The sequence below is a fragment of the Puma concolor genome, chromosome B4 (genome assembly GCF_028749965.1).
Source record: "Puma concolor isolate L17-30 chromosome B4, mPumCon1.1.hap2, whole genome shotgun sequence".
NCBI classification, from domain to species: Eukaryota; Metazoa; Chordata; class Mammalia; order Carnivora; family Felidae; genus Puma; species Puma concolor.
Window position 1 is genome coordinate 39,876,943 of NC_141673.1, and position 17,467 is coordinate 39,894,409.

The window sequence follows — 17,467 nt, forward strand, 5'->3', positions numbered from 1 at the left end:
TGTTTTCAAATTTGTTTCTATGTAGCAAATGAACTACAGAGAAAAATCTTTATTAGACCTCTGTGGTTGAATGTGGGTGCATGGACTTCTGTGGCTGCGATTAGAAACATTCAGAAAAATGTAAATCTGTTGTTTTGTGCTCAGGACAAAGCTCTCTGAGCAGGAGTACAGGCGCTCCATCGATTCTATAGCTCTGAAACCAAACTCAAGTTCAGTGAGTGCAAAAGAGCCTTTGCGAAATTGTCAATAGACATTACAGAGTCTTTGAGAAAAAGTGTTTAAAACTCAAGGTGGGGAGTGGGGTTGATGCCCTGAGTGTATGCTTAAGTAGGAAACTGTGCAAATGTACTAGAAATGCCCTCCTTGACTAAATTGTTCTTAATGAGATTCACCTATATAAGAGTTCAATTAATAGTAATTAATACTATGTAAAGAATTTTAAAAACTGTCAATATCTGTTGCTATTTGGGAATAAATAGAACTTTTCAATTATTTGAAGGGAAACAAAGGTAATTGAGAATGTTATTTCTATGAAAAAGCTCTACATTTACATTTTTAATATGAATTAAGTGTTTGTTTTAGAGATAAACACTATGAATATGATTCCAAAAAATAATGAAGAGGCCTTTAATTTTAATTATTAATAGTAAACTTTATTCTGAACCAAATCACCCAGTTAATTTAGTAAACGTAGACAACACTGTAAAGAACATCCAAAGGCTTGGGAAGATAACCCAGGTGGATGGATTTTATAATCTGTGTTATGGTTTAATTGTCCCTAACTTAATGAAACAAGAATTTTGCCTTAAAATTATACCTTGTTCTTTAGGACTAGCTAATAGTTCTCTCCCTTTACCTGGTTAATTCACTATTCCTGAGCATTAATTATTGAGATATGTGGATATGTAGAAATGGCAATTTTCATCAAGTATGATCAGTAGCCATAAGTCTCGGTTACTTAACAGAGATTATGAACAGTGATGTTAGAAGGGCGCCTTGCCCAAGAGGGGGAACATTCAGATACCCTTTATTCTGTTTCTCTAACTCTAAATGCAGTTAAGACTGGCTGAACAGATGTAGTCAAAATATTCAGGCATCATTCCAGTATGCTGGACCTGTCAAGATGTCCCTGATGGTCATGGATGCCCTTTTCTGGTTCATATGCTTAAGAGACTGGAAAACCCTACCAAATGTTTTCATTGCACTTTGGGATGTTCAGTAGTGACTGAAAGGATTGCAAAGCATTTCTACAGCAGTGACATCTGTCCAGAATTTGTTGATATCTATGCTTATCTGGCATAAAACAATAAAGCATTTATTAACTGTCAATGAAGTCATCTAAGAAGTAATGTGGAATGAATACATTACCTGATCTTTCATGGTCTTCCCTAAGTCTTTCACATCTTTCATGTTAATGGCATTCTTGCCTCCCTTTTCTTTTCCCTTCTTCTTGTTTTTCTTTTTGAACAAACATTTCTTACAGATACAAAAGCAGCAGGTCAGGACTAAAAGGACGGCGACTATGGCTATGGCGATTAAGGCCCACGGTGGCACTGAAAGAGGAAGATAGGCAGAGAGCATTAGTAATAAACATTACATATGCAAAGTCTTTTAACTCATGGGCTACAAAGATATTCACTGATTAATTTGCATCTATTGAGTGCTCCAGGCACACTGTTCTGTGCTATGTTACCCGTGTTTCCTCTGGCAGGATGATGGTTTCTATTGTTTCCAATTCACCCTTCCCCACAGGTTCAATATTCTTTCCTCCAAGTTAGAGTTCCATGAATCCATTCCTTCCTTCATTCAGAGCACAGCTCTGGAGTTTGGCCTTTGAGTTTAAATACTGGCTCCACCATTTATTAGCTGTGTGACCTTGAGCAAGTTACCTAACTTCCCTTTGCCCTCCGTCTTCTCACCTCTAAAGTAGAGGTAAATTGGTAGGTATCATAGACTTTTTGAAGATTAAAATAAGATGTATTTCATGGCACATGGTAAATGCTTAATACATATTAGCTGCTGTTACTCATCTATTACATACTAGAGGTTCTATGAATACGTTTTGGGCATAATGGGAGGGACAGACGTCAATCAAATAACCAGAGAAAATAAATAACATAATGATAATAAAGGTTAGGAAGAAGTACTTGGTGCTCTGCAAGTTACCTACTCTAAAAGTAGGACATTGGCCTGTTCAAGGTCTCCAGAGGCAGGGCAGAGTGTATGTGTTCAACGGCTCTAAAACCAGGCACTGATTCGGGCTTGGCCACTTTCAGGCAGTGTGACTCTGGCTAGATGGCGTAACTGTTCTAAGTTAGTTTCCTTCACGATAAAGTGAAGATAACAGTGGTACCCATTTCATCTCCTTTGAAAATTAAGGGAGTTAATATACTAAAAAATTTAGAGTGGCATCCAGCATATAGCAGGAACTCATTGGCTATTTTTAAGGCATGGGGCTAAATATTATGGGTAACACAGAACACTCAGAGTATATGTGGGGACACACTAATAAATACACATTGAAAAATGTAGAGTTCAGTGGCTATACCAGGGAGAATCGAGAGGAAGAAGAGGTGATTTTTAGGTAAGAAGAGAGGCTTCAGGTTTAAAGGCTCTTTTTAAAATAATAAAGAATATATAAATAAATATACCCCAACACATAAACATTTTTCTATTACAGTTGTCCATCTACTAAAAGTCAATCCATTTTCTTATTTGGCATATCGTATACTGTGTGCTTATATTAAAAAAAAAAAACAAACTCTTGTGGAAATGTTTAAGATTTCATTTTGCCTGGAAAGGAATTATTCAATTATTGAGATTGATCAGAAGAAATAATTAGATTTGCCTGTTGTAATTAAGAAAAGACACTGGGCATTGAAATGGTAAGAAGAGGTACTATTTTCTTCCACCTACATAAACATCATTAGTATCAGTGATTGCTGAATACATGTCAGGAATGCTTTGATAAAGTAAAAGCACTTAAAAATTAACCTCATCAAAAAACTGCGAAAACCCACTCTTAGCTGTCCTCCTGTGTTTAGCTTTATAATATAGAATACTTACCATGCATATTATTATTCTAGCTTACGATTGGCTGATAAATGTTAGCCTATATAAAAGCACAACTTCTGAAATTGTGTTTTTAGCCAAAGAAATATTTGAAAGTTAATATATAAGCCAACACCAAATGACATGTTTTATGTTCTGTAATCTCATTAAACAATCATATTTTTAAAAATGTAAATGAAACTTATGTCACCAATGATATCATTCATAACACCTCATTTAAAACCTTCTGCCTCTTTTGGTTAAAACCCTGCCATGCATGAACAAAAGAGTCTACATATTCATTGCAGGCAAGACAGTATTAATAATGACCCTTCATTTTGAGCCTCGTAAATTATTCTTCTAGTTGGACTTGTATGATAGTCTCTCAGAGAGCTACATAAAAGTCTCTTAAATTACAGAGATCACTTGACAACTTCACAAAAAGAAAATAGACAGTGAAAGCATGGGGACATTATTTAATCAAAAGGAATTAAAGAAATAGGAACATAGGATTATAGGAGGAAATCTTACATACTGCAACCTGAAGGTAAATTATAACCACTGAGAAAATCTTATTTTGTGACTTTTATTTCTTAAAGTGCTACCATACTCTAGGTTGGATCTTCTGAGTAGCTTAATTTTAACTTGGAATATTCTGTATTGAATATATGAAATTAGCAGGATTTGTCTCAGAAGTTACCAGCACCTTGAGATAGAATTTAAAAACCCATGGGGCGCCTGGGTGGCGCAGTCGGTTAAGCGTCCGACTTCAGCCAGGTCACGATCTCGCGGTCCGGGAGTTCGAGCCCCGCGTCAGGCTCTGGGCTGATGGCTCAGAGCCTGGAGCCTGTTTCTGATTCTCTGTCTCCCTCTCTCTCTGCCCCTCCCCCGTTCATGCTCTGTCTCTCTCTGTCCCAAAAATAAATAAACGTTGAAAAAAAAAAATTTAAAAAAAAAAGATGCTGCCAAGTGTGATTTCCATAATAAAGTATAGCTTCAACAAAAAATGGGCTCAGAAAAATACTGCTATTGGCAGAAAGCTATTAGCTTATTATTATTGCTACCCAACTATCATTAAATGGAATTTCATAACAAGAATTTTAACATTTAACTTAAAGACCTTTCAGCAGAAAATAATAGGCTAGTGTAGAAGTTTTCCATTAGAAATGTGATTTTCATTTTCCAGTTAATGAATTAATTGCACATTATTTAACCCAAAGGTAAACTGATGCATAAGAATTAAGTCAAAGTCAATTTTAAACTGCTTCTGGTGTTTTAACTTAGACTTTGTGATAGGAAGAATTATGGTTCTTCTGAAATGTCCACATGATATTCTCTGGGACCTGTGAATATGTTACCTTACAATGGCAAAATGACTTCACATAGATGATTTAGGATCTTGAGATGGGGAGATTACTCTGGGTTACATCCAGATAGAACTGATGTCATTACTAGAGTCCTTATAAGTCAAAGAGGCAGATAGGAATTTCAGAATCAGAAAGTGGAAGATTCTGTGCTTTTGATTTTGACGATGGAGAAAGGGACCATGAACCAAGGAGTGTCCTCTAGAAGCTGGAAAAGACAAGGAAATGCATTCTCCCATACAGTTTTAAGAAGGAATCTATTCATACAACCATTATGGAAAAGAGTATGGAGATTCCTAAAAAAATAAAAAAAAATACAACTACCATATGATCTAGCAATCCCATTCTAGGTATATATCTCAAGGAAATAAAAAAATTACTATTTTGAAGTGGTATATGCACCTCTATGTTCACTGTAGTATTATTGTTCATAATAGCCAAGATGAAGAAACTGATCCTGGGTGGCTCAGTCGGTTAAGAGACCAACTCTTGATGTTGGCTCAGGTCATGTTCTCACTGTTTGTGGGATGGAGCCCCACATTGGGCTCTGTGCTGACATCACGGAGCCCGCTTGGGATTCTCTCTCTTCCTTGTTCTCTGCCCCTCTCCCACTTGTGCTTGCTCTCTCTCTCACTCTCTCAAAATAAATATATCTTAAAAAACAACAACAACAACCTAAGGGTCCATTAATGGATGAAGGGATAAATAAAATGTAATATATATGTATGTTACACACACACACACACACATATACATATACATACACACATACACAATTGGAGTATTCTTTGGCCATAAAAAAGAAAGAAATCCTGCAATTTGTGGCAACATGGATGGCTCCTCAGGGCATTATGCTGAGTGAGATAAGTCAGTGATAGAAGTTGTACAGACAAGCCCTGTATGATCATGATTAAATGCAAAACCTATAAAAGTGGAGAACTCCAGGAAAGAGAGTAGAATGGTGGTTATCAGGGACTGGGGGTTGGGATAAATGGGAAGATGTAGGTCAAAGGGTACAAACTTTTAATCAGAAGATGAATAAGTTTTGGGGATGTCATGTATAGCACAGTGACTACAGTTAACAATACCGTAGGGGCACCTGGGTGGTGCAGTCGGTTAATCGTCCGACTTCAGCCAGGTCATGATCTCATGGTCTGTGAGTTCGAGCCCCGCGTCAGGCTCTGGGCTGATGGCTCAGAGCCTGGAGCCTGTTTCTGATTCTGTGTCTCCCTCTCTCTCTGACCCTCCCCTGTTCATGCTCTGTCTCTCTCTGTCTCAAAAATAAATAAACGTTGAAAAAAAAATTAAAAAAAAAAAAAGAAAACTGAGAAGAGAGAACATTGGCTTTCTTCTCTAAAAAAAAAAAAAAAAAAAAAAAACAATACCGTATTGTGTAGTTGAAATTTGCTGAAAGAGTAAATCTTGTGTTCTTACCACACATGCTTAATCATGTGAGGTAATAGCTATATTGATGAGCCCTATTGTAATTATTTCAAAATATGTTTATCAAGTCATTCCAATGTACATTTTAAATTTAGACAATGTTATTTGTTAATTCTATCTCAAAGTTGGGGATTAGAAAAGGAATCAGCACTTCTGACAGTTTGATTTTAGCTTGGTGAAACCTATTTTGGACTTCTGACCTCCAGAACTAGAAAATAAGAAATGTGTGTAGTTTTACATCTGTGGAATTCATCATAGCAGGGATAGAAAACTCGAGATACAAAGCAGACCTCAAGAGATCGGTGGTATGCGGCACATAGATGATCATACAATTGGAATATTACTGTGGACTATTGCTATATTTTCTGTGATCTTCTGATTTACCCCCTTTGTCTCTTCTGCAACCATTCTCATGACACTAACATTGTACCCAAGATAAGCAATGGCTTTCTTGTGGCCAAACACAAGCAACATTGTCTGTGGTATGAGATCTTGATCATAAATTCCTTTTTGAAATGTCCTTCTGCTTTTGTTTCTATTGCCCTTACCTTCTTGCATGGGTCTGACATTTTCCCCCTTTCCTTTCCCTTTCCCATGTCTTTAAATGGAGTTGTTATTGAAAGTTCTTAGCCCCTTGATCACCTTCACATGGACTCACTGTTGAGCCCATTCTTTCCCATGTCTTAAACTTTTACGTCAGTTATTCCATTCTGTCCCCTCTTGTATATGCTGGGACTGTGTTTCCCACTGCCTCTAGACTGTTTCCTCTAGATGAATCTGTCGTCTTCTCAAACCAGTTCCCCAAGCTAGCTCTATGGGTCCTCTCAGTGCTTCAATTATTGCCGACCTCTTGACATGGGAACCATGTGGAAAATTTTATCCCAAGTCTGATTGCGTGGAAAGTGGTGCCATTTCTTCTTCAATATGTTTTATGTTTCTTTTACATCTATTTCTACTTGTGAAGTAGCGGCCTGATGTTACCCCCATGTGACTGAGTCACCCATTGTTCTTTGTTCAGTTCTACCCCTGTATCTGTCTCAAGTATATTCCTCCTTTCTTGAAATGTTATTCTTCTTCTTCAGTCATTTAAGTGATTTCTGTATCTCAGGGTTCAGCAAAAGTGCCAGTGTTGACAGATTTTTAAATAAAGATATTAAGTATATTTTCTAAAATTTCCCCTCCAACCCAATAAGAAATACTATGTGGTGGAATACATTGGGTGGTTTGTATTAGGCTAGTAAAAAAAGGCACATTATTTAAAAATAAAAAAGAATCCAAATCTATACAAAGATATCAAAGGTACTTTAATATGCCCCCTTTCTACACCTGAAATTCACTTCTTAGTAACTCAAAACTCAGCTCTTTGTGGATTATTTATGAACTGAAGTCCTGGTATTTAATGAAAACACAATAAAAATAATTTAGAACCACTTAGAAGTAAATTTGCATTAGCAGGTCTTCTTTTGGGGGAGACAAAAACCCACACAACCATTTCCCCTTATCAAGAGAGGGCATTCTTTCATGAGGAGTTGGCATAAGTTAAGCAGTCTAAAAAAGTAAGTATTAAAAAAAAAAGTTTGTTTTAATGTTTATTAATTTTTTGAGAGACAGAGCATGAGTGGGGGAGGGGCAGAGAGAGAGGGAGACACAGAATCCGAAGTAGGCTCCAGGCTCTCAACTGACAGACAGTACAGAGCCTGACGCGGGGCTCAAACTCACAAACCACGAGATCATGACCTGAGCCTAGGTCAGACACTTAACTGACTGAGCCACCCAGGCACCCCTAAAACAGTTTTGAATCAAACACATATTTATTGAACATCTACTGTCCTGGCATTTTTTTACAGGGCTATAATACAGTCCCAAGCATGAAGCTTTCTATTTATTTCCTATGTGATAAAAACTAGGTCTTATTTACTTTTTTAAAAGAAGTAAAATTCTTACATTTGCCAAACTTGGTACTTAGAGCATAATATGGTGTTTTCAGATAGAAGCTACGTGGCTTGATGTGCTGTTGTGTACAAATTTAGTGCTCTAGGGGGACATTTATTGATGAAAGCAACTAGGTAAAGAGTCTTTCTACAATAAAAATGTTATTCTCAGACTGAAAAACATCATTTTCCCCGCTAGGGGGTTTTGGCACTAAACAAATATGTAAAAATTATTTACTTAAGGGGCTCTCAACTTTTTTTTTTTAAGGTAGACACTCCAGATTTCCTGATCTTTCATAGAACATTGTGAAATAAAAGATGACACTATCACAGAGAACAAGGGTATTGCAGAGGGTACTTTTATGAGAGGAAAAATCTTACTGTTGCTGAATAGTTAGCCTTGGCTATCTAGTTTATGCCTCCAAATCCAGAGTCTGCTCATCAGACTCATGTTGTACCTCAGTCCTAAGAATTAACAGTTAGGGAGAGAAGCTTTGTAAAATTAACACAAAATGCTCTATGACCAAGAGAAGTCCTACTCTAGATTTCCTGATTCTGAGCTCTCACTTCTAAATAGATGGTTGTTTTGTTTTGTTTTGCATTCTCTACAATGCCAAACTCAGTCCTATCAGCTTAGTGCTCTGTAAATGTTAGGTGGCTTGAAAGAAACCCACAAAGCCATGCTCTTGAGCTCAAGTACAAGTAGAGTGGATGGTCAGTGAGGTACAGCACTCTCTTCTATGTGTTTTCCTTAGGTCGGCTCCTCAGTCCTGTTTCCTTAGATCTGATTCTCTCTTCCCACAGTCCCAGTTAGTCAGCTACTGCTGTCTCGTAGGTTGGCAACCTTCTGGTGGATTTACTCACTGGGTTTTTTGATAACATCTAGGGCAGACCTCACTGGTTTTTGTTTTTGTTTTCGTTTTGTTTGTTTTTTGTATTTCTGCCTTGATTTCACTTTCAATGGCAGCTCTGCATTATCTATTCATTCCATTCCCATTCATCATATTAAGAAACAATCTAAAATCCGTATCTCTTTCACAAGATGAGCTGCATTTTCTCCTTGAGAAATGTAAGCTTGTACGTTTACCACAGTGCTAGTTATTTCAGCTGAGAGCTTCAAGATGATATAGGTAATACCGTTGCCATGGCCACTACAAAAATTCAGCAAGAACTTCAGACATATTCTACCTTTGACGTATCTGTTTTGTCATGAGTGCCTCATCACTGCACTAATGCCTGTATAATTCATCTTATGAATAACTTACATATTTCTTCGTTCTTACATTCACTGAAGCTTTTTGCCAACTTCCAGGTTTACTCCAAACAATCCATCTTTCTAGATTATCAGACATCGATGCAAGATGCAGGATTGAATATTAAGATAATTTACTGTTGAACAGCAAGAAAAATAATCTATTTCAAAGCTTTGCTTTTAGACTGTTTATGAACAATTTTATTTCTGAGAGACAGAGAGAGAGAGAGAGGAAGACGCAGAATCCAAAGCAGGCTCCAGGCTCTGAGCTGTCAGCACAGAGCCCGATGTGGGGCTCGAACCCACAGACTGTGAGATCATGACCTGGGCCCAATTTAGACACTTAACCGACTGACCCACCCAGGTGCCCCTGTTTGTGAATAATTTTAAACGTACGAGGATAACTTTTCAAAAATCGGCAAAAAGCCAAAATAAGCCTTGGATTTTAAAGCTTTTTCTAAATTACAGAATGCAAATAGAACTTAAAAAAGAAAAAGCACTGGAACTATGTGGATTAATACATTCATTAACCATCTCTGGAGACAGCACATTAAACGTAAGATTTGAAACCCTGTATGAAGTCGTCCAGAATATGGCTTAAGAACAAACTGACCATTCAAAGGTCTGAATGGAAGAATTCCTCATTATACAGTGAAACAGCCTCAAAGATGATGTATTCTTCGCGGCCGGGTATTAAGCAAACCTACTTTTTCCTCAGTCTTGAGGATAGAGTTAGAAGTCTCCATTGAATTATATGCCTCTTTTAAATTTAACCAAATCTATATAGTCTCGATGGGAAAATATATACGCGTGCGTCATGTGTGTTTAAATTTGCACACAACTGGGAGGGTGTGGTACCTTTGTGGAGATTATAGTTCCTAGTCTAAATGACCTTTAGATTCCAAATTAAAAGCTCCTTTTTCAGATCATCACGGTCAAATGCACAAAGATTAAGGAATTAAAAAAACTTATCCCTCCATTTGGTCATTTAACCTTTTTTTTTTTTTCTTTTCTTTTTCTTTTTTGTCTTGGCAGTCCACTGTGTGCGTAGACTGTGCTAGGGATGGTGGTAGAACAGAGAACACAGAGAAGGTAGGTCTCTTTCTTTAGGAGCTGGAGAAGACTAACTCCTAGGAAAAAAACTAGAAAGAGACATTACAGGCTTAAATACAGAATTCAGCAGAGTAGGTGGGCTCTGTAGGTGGCAGGTTAGGTAAAGATAAGGTAATGGGTCCTAGAGTTCAGTAAGATCCAAGCATCACTGAGCTTGGAGCTAAGCTCCCAAACCTTGCTGGCTACACAGTGGACATAGCATTTTGGGGACTTCGGTTCTTTTCCTCCCTTCTTTGCTTCCTGACTCCCTCCCATCTTGTCTGTCCATCTGTCTGTCCCCCTCCCTCCTTTTCTTCCTTAATCTTTCCTTCTCCTCTTTCCTTTGGTTTATTTATTTATTTATTTATTTATTTATTTATTTATTTATATATATGATTTATTGTCAAGTTAGCTAACATACAGTATATACAGTGTGCTCTTGGTTTTGGGAGTAGATTCCCATGATTCATCACTTACATACAACACCCAGTGCTCATGCCAACAAGTGCCCTCCTCAATGCCCATCACCAGTTTTCCCTGTTGCCCCCCCCAACCCCCATTCCCTTCCACCCTCAGTTTGTTCTCTGTATTAAGAGTCTATCTTACGGTTTGCCTCCCTCCCTCTCTATAATTATTTTTTTTCTTTCCCTTCCCCGATGGTCTTCAGTTAAGTTTCTCAACGTCTACATATGAGTGAAAACATATGGTGTCGGTCTTTCTCTGACTGACTTATTTCACTTAGCATAATACCCCCCAGTTCCACCCACGTTGTTGCAAACGGCAGGATTTCATCCTTTGGTTTTTAAGATTCCTTTTACTCTAACTTCTTACCCAGTGACTTCCTTGTTAAACAAAGCTCTCAATAAGAGAGCTCAGGAAAGAGTCTACATGAGATTTTTTTCTATCATAGTAAATAAAAATACAATTCCTTGTACTAAACACATGTAGCCTCCCCTAAATAGCCTTCTTAACACATTGCACTTTCTCCTCTTACACGGTTCTGTTTAGCTTTTCAATATGTGCCCCTGACAAAAAGCAAACTGGAAGATAGGTCTGTGTAAATAGGTTGCAAAAATGATCCAAGCCATCGAATTGAGTCAGCTACCTGTGGCTTTTTAAGGCAGATGGATTATTTACATGGTAATGTAAGAGAGAAGCTTGCTCATTCATTCATTCATTCATTCATTGAGTGTGTATTTAACACATTAATGCTCAGGACATTGAAGAGATAATGAACAAGTTTGAAGTAATTTGCTTAAACAGTTTACAATCCAGCTGGGCAGGTTTGATTAATATACATGAAGCAACTTGTGAACAACACTGGACAGCATGTTAAATGCCAAATTAAATGGGGTCTTTTGCTTGACTCTGATTCCATTACGTAGTCACAGCAATCTTACTCTACTTGTCGAATGAACACTTGTTTAGAATTATTTTTAAAAACAATAGAACTTAGTAAAATGGGAATTGTGCCTCTTTTTGCCCGCAAACTCTTAAAAACCTGTTAATACATTAAAAAAAAACAAACAACACCTTCAGTAAAAGATACTGCTTTGGAAAGCACAAAATCACAACCTATACATTGATAAATGTTTACCAGAGCCTCTTTTTATCTGATTTCAGTATGTACTGTGCTACGGAACAGATTCACAGCCCCTGCTGAATAACGCAGTAAGGTTATTGATGTTTCTTGTTGAATGCAATGATTAGTCTTGATAACAAAAGTTAGTCGACTGAAGCCCTTTTATCTGCACAGGTATTAATCAAATAATTAATTTTAGAAAATGTCTACAATAATAGTCTGCTTTCAACGATAAGGCAAAGTCATCCATATTGTCACAATATTGGAATGTCTGAAATTTGACATGGAAAATGATGTGGAGTCTTCAGGCAGAGATAAGCCCCAGCATGACTTCCAGAGGATTTAGATAAGGCTCCACAGAGAGCCCAGGAGCTTGCTGTCTGCAGGCTCCAGGGAGAAGTGCATTGGTAAACAGGAAGGGGTGCCAGGTAAGTTGGCAGAGGCGTGGGCGATTCATGGGCTAATCAGTTCCGAAGCCTTTGGAAGTTTGTAACAGTTTTCAATCATGCTGTGGACAACACAATTTCGTGGTTAAAGGGAAATCCATTTATCCTATCAAATTTGTAGCATGTCTTTCTTGAGTTCTGATTTCCAAGTTCAAAACTAAAAAAGATGTCTCAGGTTTTTCTTTACGTAGTGGAAGCTTTCTTCTTTTGTATTAAAAGGCTCCAAAGTAAAAATCTTTTGGATTCTGATTCAATTAGTATTTGGTTTTATTTTGAGGGTTTGAATTAACACTGTCCTTCCTTGGTTAACATTGTTAACGTTGTCTTTAAACAGTTTTTATCTTTGACAAAGATGCCCAAAAAAAAAAAAAAAAAAATTTTATTACAAGAATTGAATATGGTACCTGTCAGTAACTTTTGGATAATTGAATATTTGAGTCTCTACTTGTTTCTTTTCCAAGCAATCTCATATTATCATTAAATCCAATTATGATAAAAGAATATCAGTGAAACCGGCAGATCTATTCCCTGCTTCCTTATGTTATTGTACAACTTCAGGCCAGCACTAAAAGAAACAAAGAAAAATACCACTTAGCCTTATTACCTCCTGTTTTGGAAAGATTTTTCTCCCCTGGACTTTGTTTATTATTCTAGGGGCAAGTGACAGGTTTTTAGAATTCCCTGTAACTTGGTGCAATTTGATTATACTGACAGGAGAACTGTGTGGTTGCTGTGCATGAACAAGGAAGAGCACGATGTTTGAGTCTTTCCAGTCATAAAAGGGAAGAGTCAGGCTCATTAATTTCATTACTATACAGAGTGACAGGTAGACAACAGAGCAAACAAAGCCCCTTGCTTGTCTAGCTAGCCACAGGACATTTTGCCTTGATTATCCAATGGATTCCTGCTGCTACAGACCAAACTTATTAATTTTCCTCTCCGATGGTTGTTTTGTCTGTTTCTCTCAGTGTATTTGCCTCTATGGCAATTTGTAGTATCATTTCTTCCTTTTTTATTTCCTGGTTCTTGGATGTGAATTTTTATCTTTATTTTTCTACAATTCCTATGATTGTTGATTTATTTTCTGTTCTTGCTTTTGAAGGGACTTCCCTATGCCTGTCAATCTCCTATATAGTGACTTTTTTTCCCTTTTAAATTGTATCTCTCTTCTGTTTAGAGTTGGTGCTTCAAGCACTGCACTGTGAACATATGACCTCAAGGCCGTGTGTGAATTTTGCTTGTTTTTGTAAATTCTCCCAGATCTCCACTAAGAATGTATAATTTTCCTTATTCTCTTTTCCCTGTCAAACTTAGTCATTTTTTTCCCTTAAAAGATTCCTTAATAGACTTCCTCCAAATGTCTACCTGAGTAATACCATACATGGGCCCTTAACATTATCTCTCATCCACATTGCTTTATGCCTTATGACTTGTATTTTATACGTTGATCCTTTTTTTCTATAGCTTTGTAATTTGCCTCTTCACGATGGAGGAACTACCTGAAGAGGAATACTGTTGTCTTCCTTTCCTTGACCTTCTATGGAGTATCGGTTGGGTTTGGTACATGGGAGGTCATAAACAAGTGCTTCTTGAATAAGTGAAAGAAATAGAGGGAGAGAAAGTCCTCTTCAAATATTACACATAGTGAGGATATGGCTCTATTGGATTCCTTGTTCAAACTAAAGGGTATACTTTTTTTTTTAAATACCATATCACAGATCAAATCCTGAGAAAACTTTAGAGATAAATCATTTTTTTTCCAGATCATTTAGAAAATTTGTGCAGGTATTCCTTATTTTTTCTTCTAGAACATTACTGAAAAAGCAATAAAGTTCATTTTTTTTCTGTCAGTTATTTTTCCTAATTTTTATGTTGTATATCTCCTAGAAAGAGTCTTTTAAAAATTATGTTAGTAATGCTATATTGCTTTTCTTTCTTCTATCTAGCATCTGAAGTATTCACTAATACAATTTCTCATTTATTTAGTTCTTTCACTTTATGAGTCCCTTTCACATTTCCTCAGCCCATTTGACCCTAAAAACCACATTGCGGAGGAGCTAAGGTGGTAGGTGCCAGTATCTACATTTTATAAATTAGAACACTGAGGATCTGAGATGTGCTCCCATAATGTGATTCTCATTAGAGGTGGGATCAGACTTAGGTCTTCAATTTTCATGCTATTTCCATATATCCTGGCATTCTTTTGTATCCACACTGAAAATTGAGCAAATATTCACGAATTACATTATTGCTAAGAAGAGTTTAGTTTGGTGAACATATTTGTATAGGACTATCATGTTTCTTTTAACTGAAATAATTGTTTTAAGCTTATTTATTTTGAGAGAGAGAGAGAGAGAGAGAGGCAGAGAGAGAAGGAGAGAAATAATCCCAAGCAGGCTCCACAGTGGCAGTGCAGAGCTGGATGTGGGGCTCAATCTCACAGACTGTTAGATCATGACCTGAGACAAAATCATGAGTTGGACACTTAAATGGCCGAGCCACCCAGGTGCCCCTAACTGAAATAATTTTTGATAACACCAAATCAGTGAAAATCATTTGTCAAACATGATTGATAATAATCATGTCATCAACGGGCAATATTGGGCAATGTCATCAACGGGCAATAAGAAAGATCACGGACTTGACTCCAAGTTCTGCCCCTCAAATTGCTGAATAAATCTGATCCAAGTTATTTAAATTTTCTGAACCTCAGTTTAAATATCTATGATAGGTGAGTGGAGAGATGAGACAACGATATAAACTCTGTAGTGATTTGTGACATGTAAATTTGTGACATGCAAAGTACTTAGTATGGTGGATAACCTGAAGGAGGGTTTTTAACTGTCAGTTATTCCATAGAGGACAAATTGAGGGTTGTTGGAGGGGAGGTGGACAGGGGATTGGCTAAATGGATGGTGGGCATTAAGGAGGGCACTTGTTATGATGAGCACTGGGTGTTATATGTAAGTGATGAATCACGGAATTCTGAAATCAATATTCCACTGAATGTTAACTAACCAGAATTGAAATAAAAATTTGAAAAAGTAAATAAAAGGTAAAAAAAAAAAAATGCCAGGGCACCTGGGTGGCTTAGTCGGTTAGGCGTTGAACTCTTGATTTCGGTTCAGATCATGATCTCAAGGTTCGTGAGTTTGGGCCCTGCATCAGACTCCATGCTGACAGCATGAAGCCTACTTGGGATTCTCTTTGTCTCTGTTTCTGTGCCTCATCCTTTCTAAAAAATAAAGTTAAAAAATAATAAATGCCAGTTATTATTTGCCAGCAGGTCCTATTAAATTTCATAATTTGAAAATGCTTAAAACTTGACTGAAAAAACAAACTCTAAAAGTTATGTAGATGAAAGATGAAATACAAGCAATTTTATATGTATAATATAACTCCCAACATAACATGCTTTGCCCTAATGATACAGCAGAATGTCAGGGTAACAGTCTCAAATAAAGATTGCTGTCAAAAAACTGAAAGGCAAAGTATTTTGGTAGTGTTCAAGCTATTCATGGATAAATAAAAGAATAAATAAAAGAAACTTTTGGGGAAAATAAATAATAGTTCTTTAAAATACAGTGGCCAAATAATTGTTTTTTATTCAAAAAAATGTAAGCAGCATTAGAATATTAAATTGGTCCTTGGGGCGCCTGGGTGGCGCAGTCGGTTAAGCGTCCGACTTCAGCCAGGTCACGATCTCGCGGTCCGTGAGTTCGAGCCCCACGTCGGGCTCTGGGCTGATGGCTCAGAGTCTGGAGCCTGTTTCCGATTCTGTGTCTCCCTCTCTCTCTGCCCCTCCCCCGTTCATGCTCTGTCTCTCTCTGTCCCAAAAATAAATAAACGTTGAAAAAAAAATTAAAAAAAAAAAAAGAATATTAAATTGGTCCAAATGGAGATAAACATAACATGCACTGCTTTGTATTTTCAATAATTAGTCATCCCAGCCTACACTGCTTGAGGTAAATGTTTTAACACAGCAGTAAAGGTATTAGTGGCAAGAATTTTACTTTCCACTGGCAAAATGGTAGGTCTTGCTTGATTGCAGTCAATTCTGTGGGGCTTACACATTAACAAGAATATGCTGGGAGCGCCTGGGTGGCTCAGTCGGCTAAGTGGCCAACTTCGGCTCAGGTCACGATCTCCCGGTCCCTGAGTTTGAGCCCTGTGTCGGGCTCTGTGCTGATAGCTCGGAGACTGGAGCCTGCTGCTTTTTCTGTCTCTCTCTCTCTCTGCCCCTCCCCCATTCGCGCGCGCATGCTCTCTCTCTCTCCCTCTCTCTCTCTCTCTCTCTCTCTGCCTTTCAGAAGTAATAAATGTTAAAAAAAAAAAAGTAAAAAATAAAAAAAGAACATGCTCTTGGATGCTGCTTTTTTCTTCAAAATTGGCCAAATATTTTAAGTGACTGGAAAAACTAACTTGAATTCAGTATTTTTTGTTCAATAATTATTTACATTTTAAAGTTAGAATCATTTTTTTTTATTAGGAGCCAATTTTGATTTTATGTAATATGTTTCCACTGAATAATTTACAAAAGAATTTGAGATTATTTCATTTAAGTAATATTATCTTTATTCATAAATGGCAATTTAAGGTACCAGAAATAATATGACTGTCCAAAGATTCTAGGAAAAAAATCATGGCGCAATCTCAAACTCAGTTCTTTCAACCATCAATTCTTTCTATTTATCCAAGCTCTGATTATTGCTGTTTCAAATCCATCAATGAGAAAATTTAAATTTACCTAGGATCACAATTTTCGTCCTTTACTCTTTAAATCCTTCCAATGCCATATTCATTTGATACATTGATTAATTTTCAGCTGTTTCTGCCCATAATTTTCAAGAAAACAGGGTAGGAGCCTATAGGTCTCTTGTGGTAGTTTTGACTAGAATTGTAACATTGGCTGACATTTACATTTTAACATGATTTAATAAAAAGTAAGAAAATTTTCTTTAAAGATTAAAACTATGAAACTTACAAGAAGCAATAGCTGTGGGTTTTTTTTGTTTGTTTGTTTTGTTTTTCTTAAGTACTTTACTTTCATGTAATCATCAAAGTCAAGAACCAGGTTACTGTACAAATATTATGTTTATATCCTTAGAGAATCACTAGATCCAGATACTGCCTGTAAGAAATATAATTATCTTGCTATACGTATCAGTGGCCTCTTAAGATTCCTTGAAAAATGCTGGTGGATTCATTACTTAACATATTCAGGCAAATGCCTTTCAAGCAATGTAAAATCTTCTGTTTGAAGATCATCTTACTGCTTTTAAGTGAAAGGGTAAAAAAAGGAGAAT

The 17,467-nt window shown here is 36.9% G+C and overlaps 1 protein-coding gene across 5 annotated transcripts in view; it reads right to left on the reverse strand.

Moving 5' to 3' along the window:
- Window positions 1-17,467, reverse strand: part of SYT1 (synaptotagmin 1) — a 563,462-nt gene that overhangs the window by 164,239 nt on the left and 381,756 nt on the right. For all 5 annotated transcript variants that reach the window (XM_086712751.1, XM_025926620.2, XM_025926619.2 and 2 more), the window contains one exon: window positions 1,369-1,553. In XM_086712751.1, the coding sequence (XP_086568877.1) occupies window positions 1,369-1,553 (185 nt within the window). The remainder of the gene's footprint in view (window positions 1-1,368; window positions 1,554-17,467) is intronic.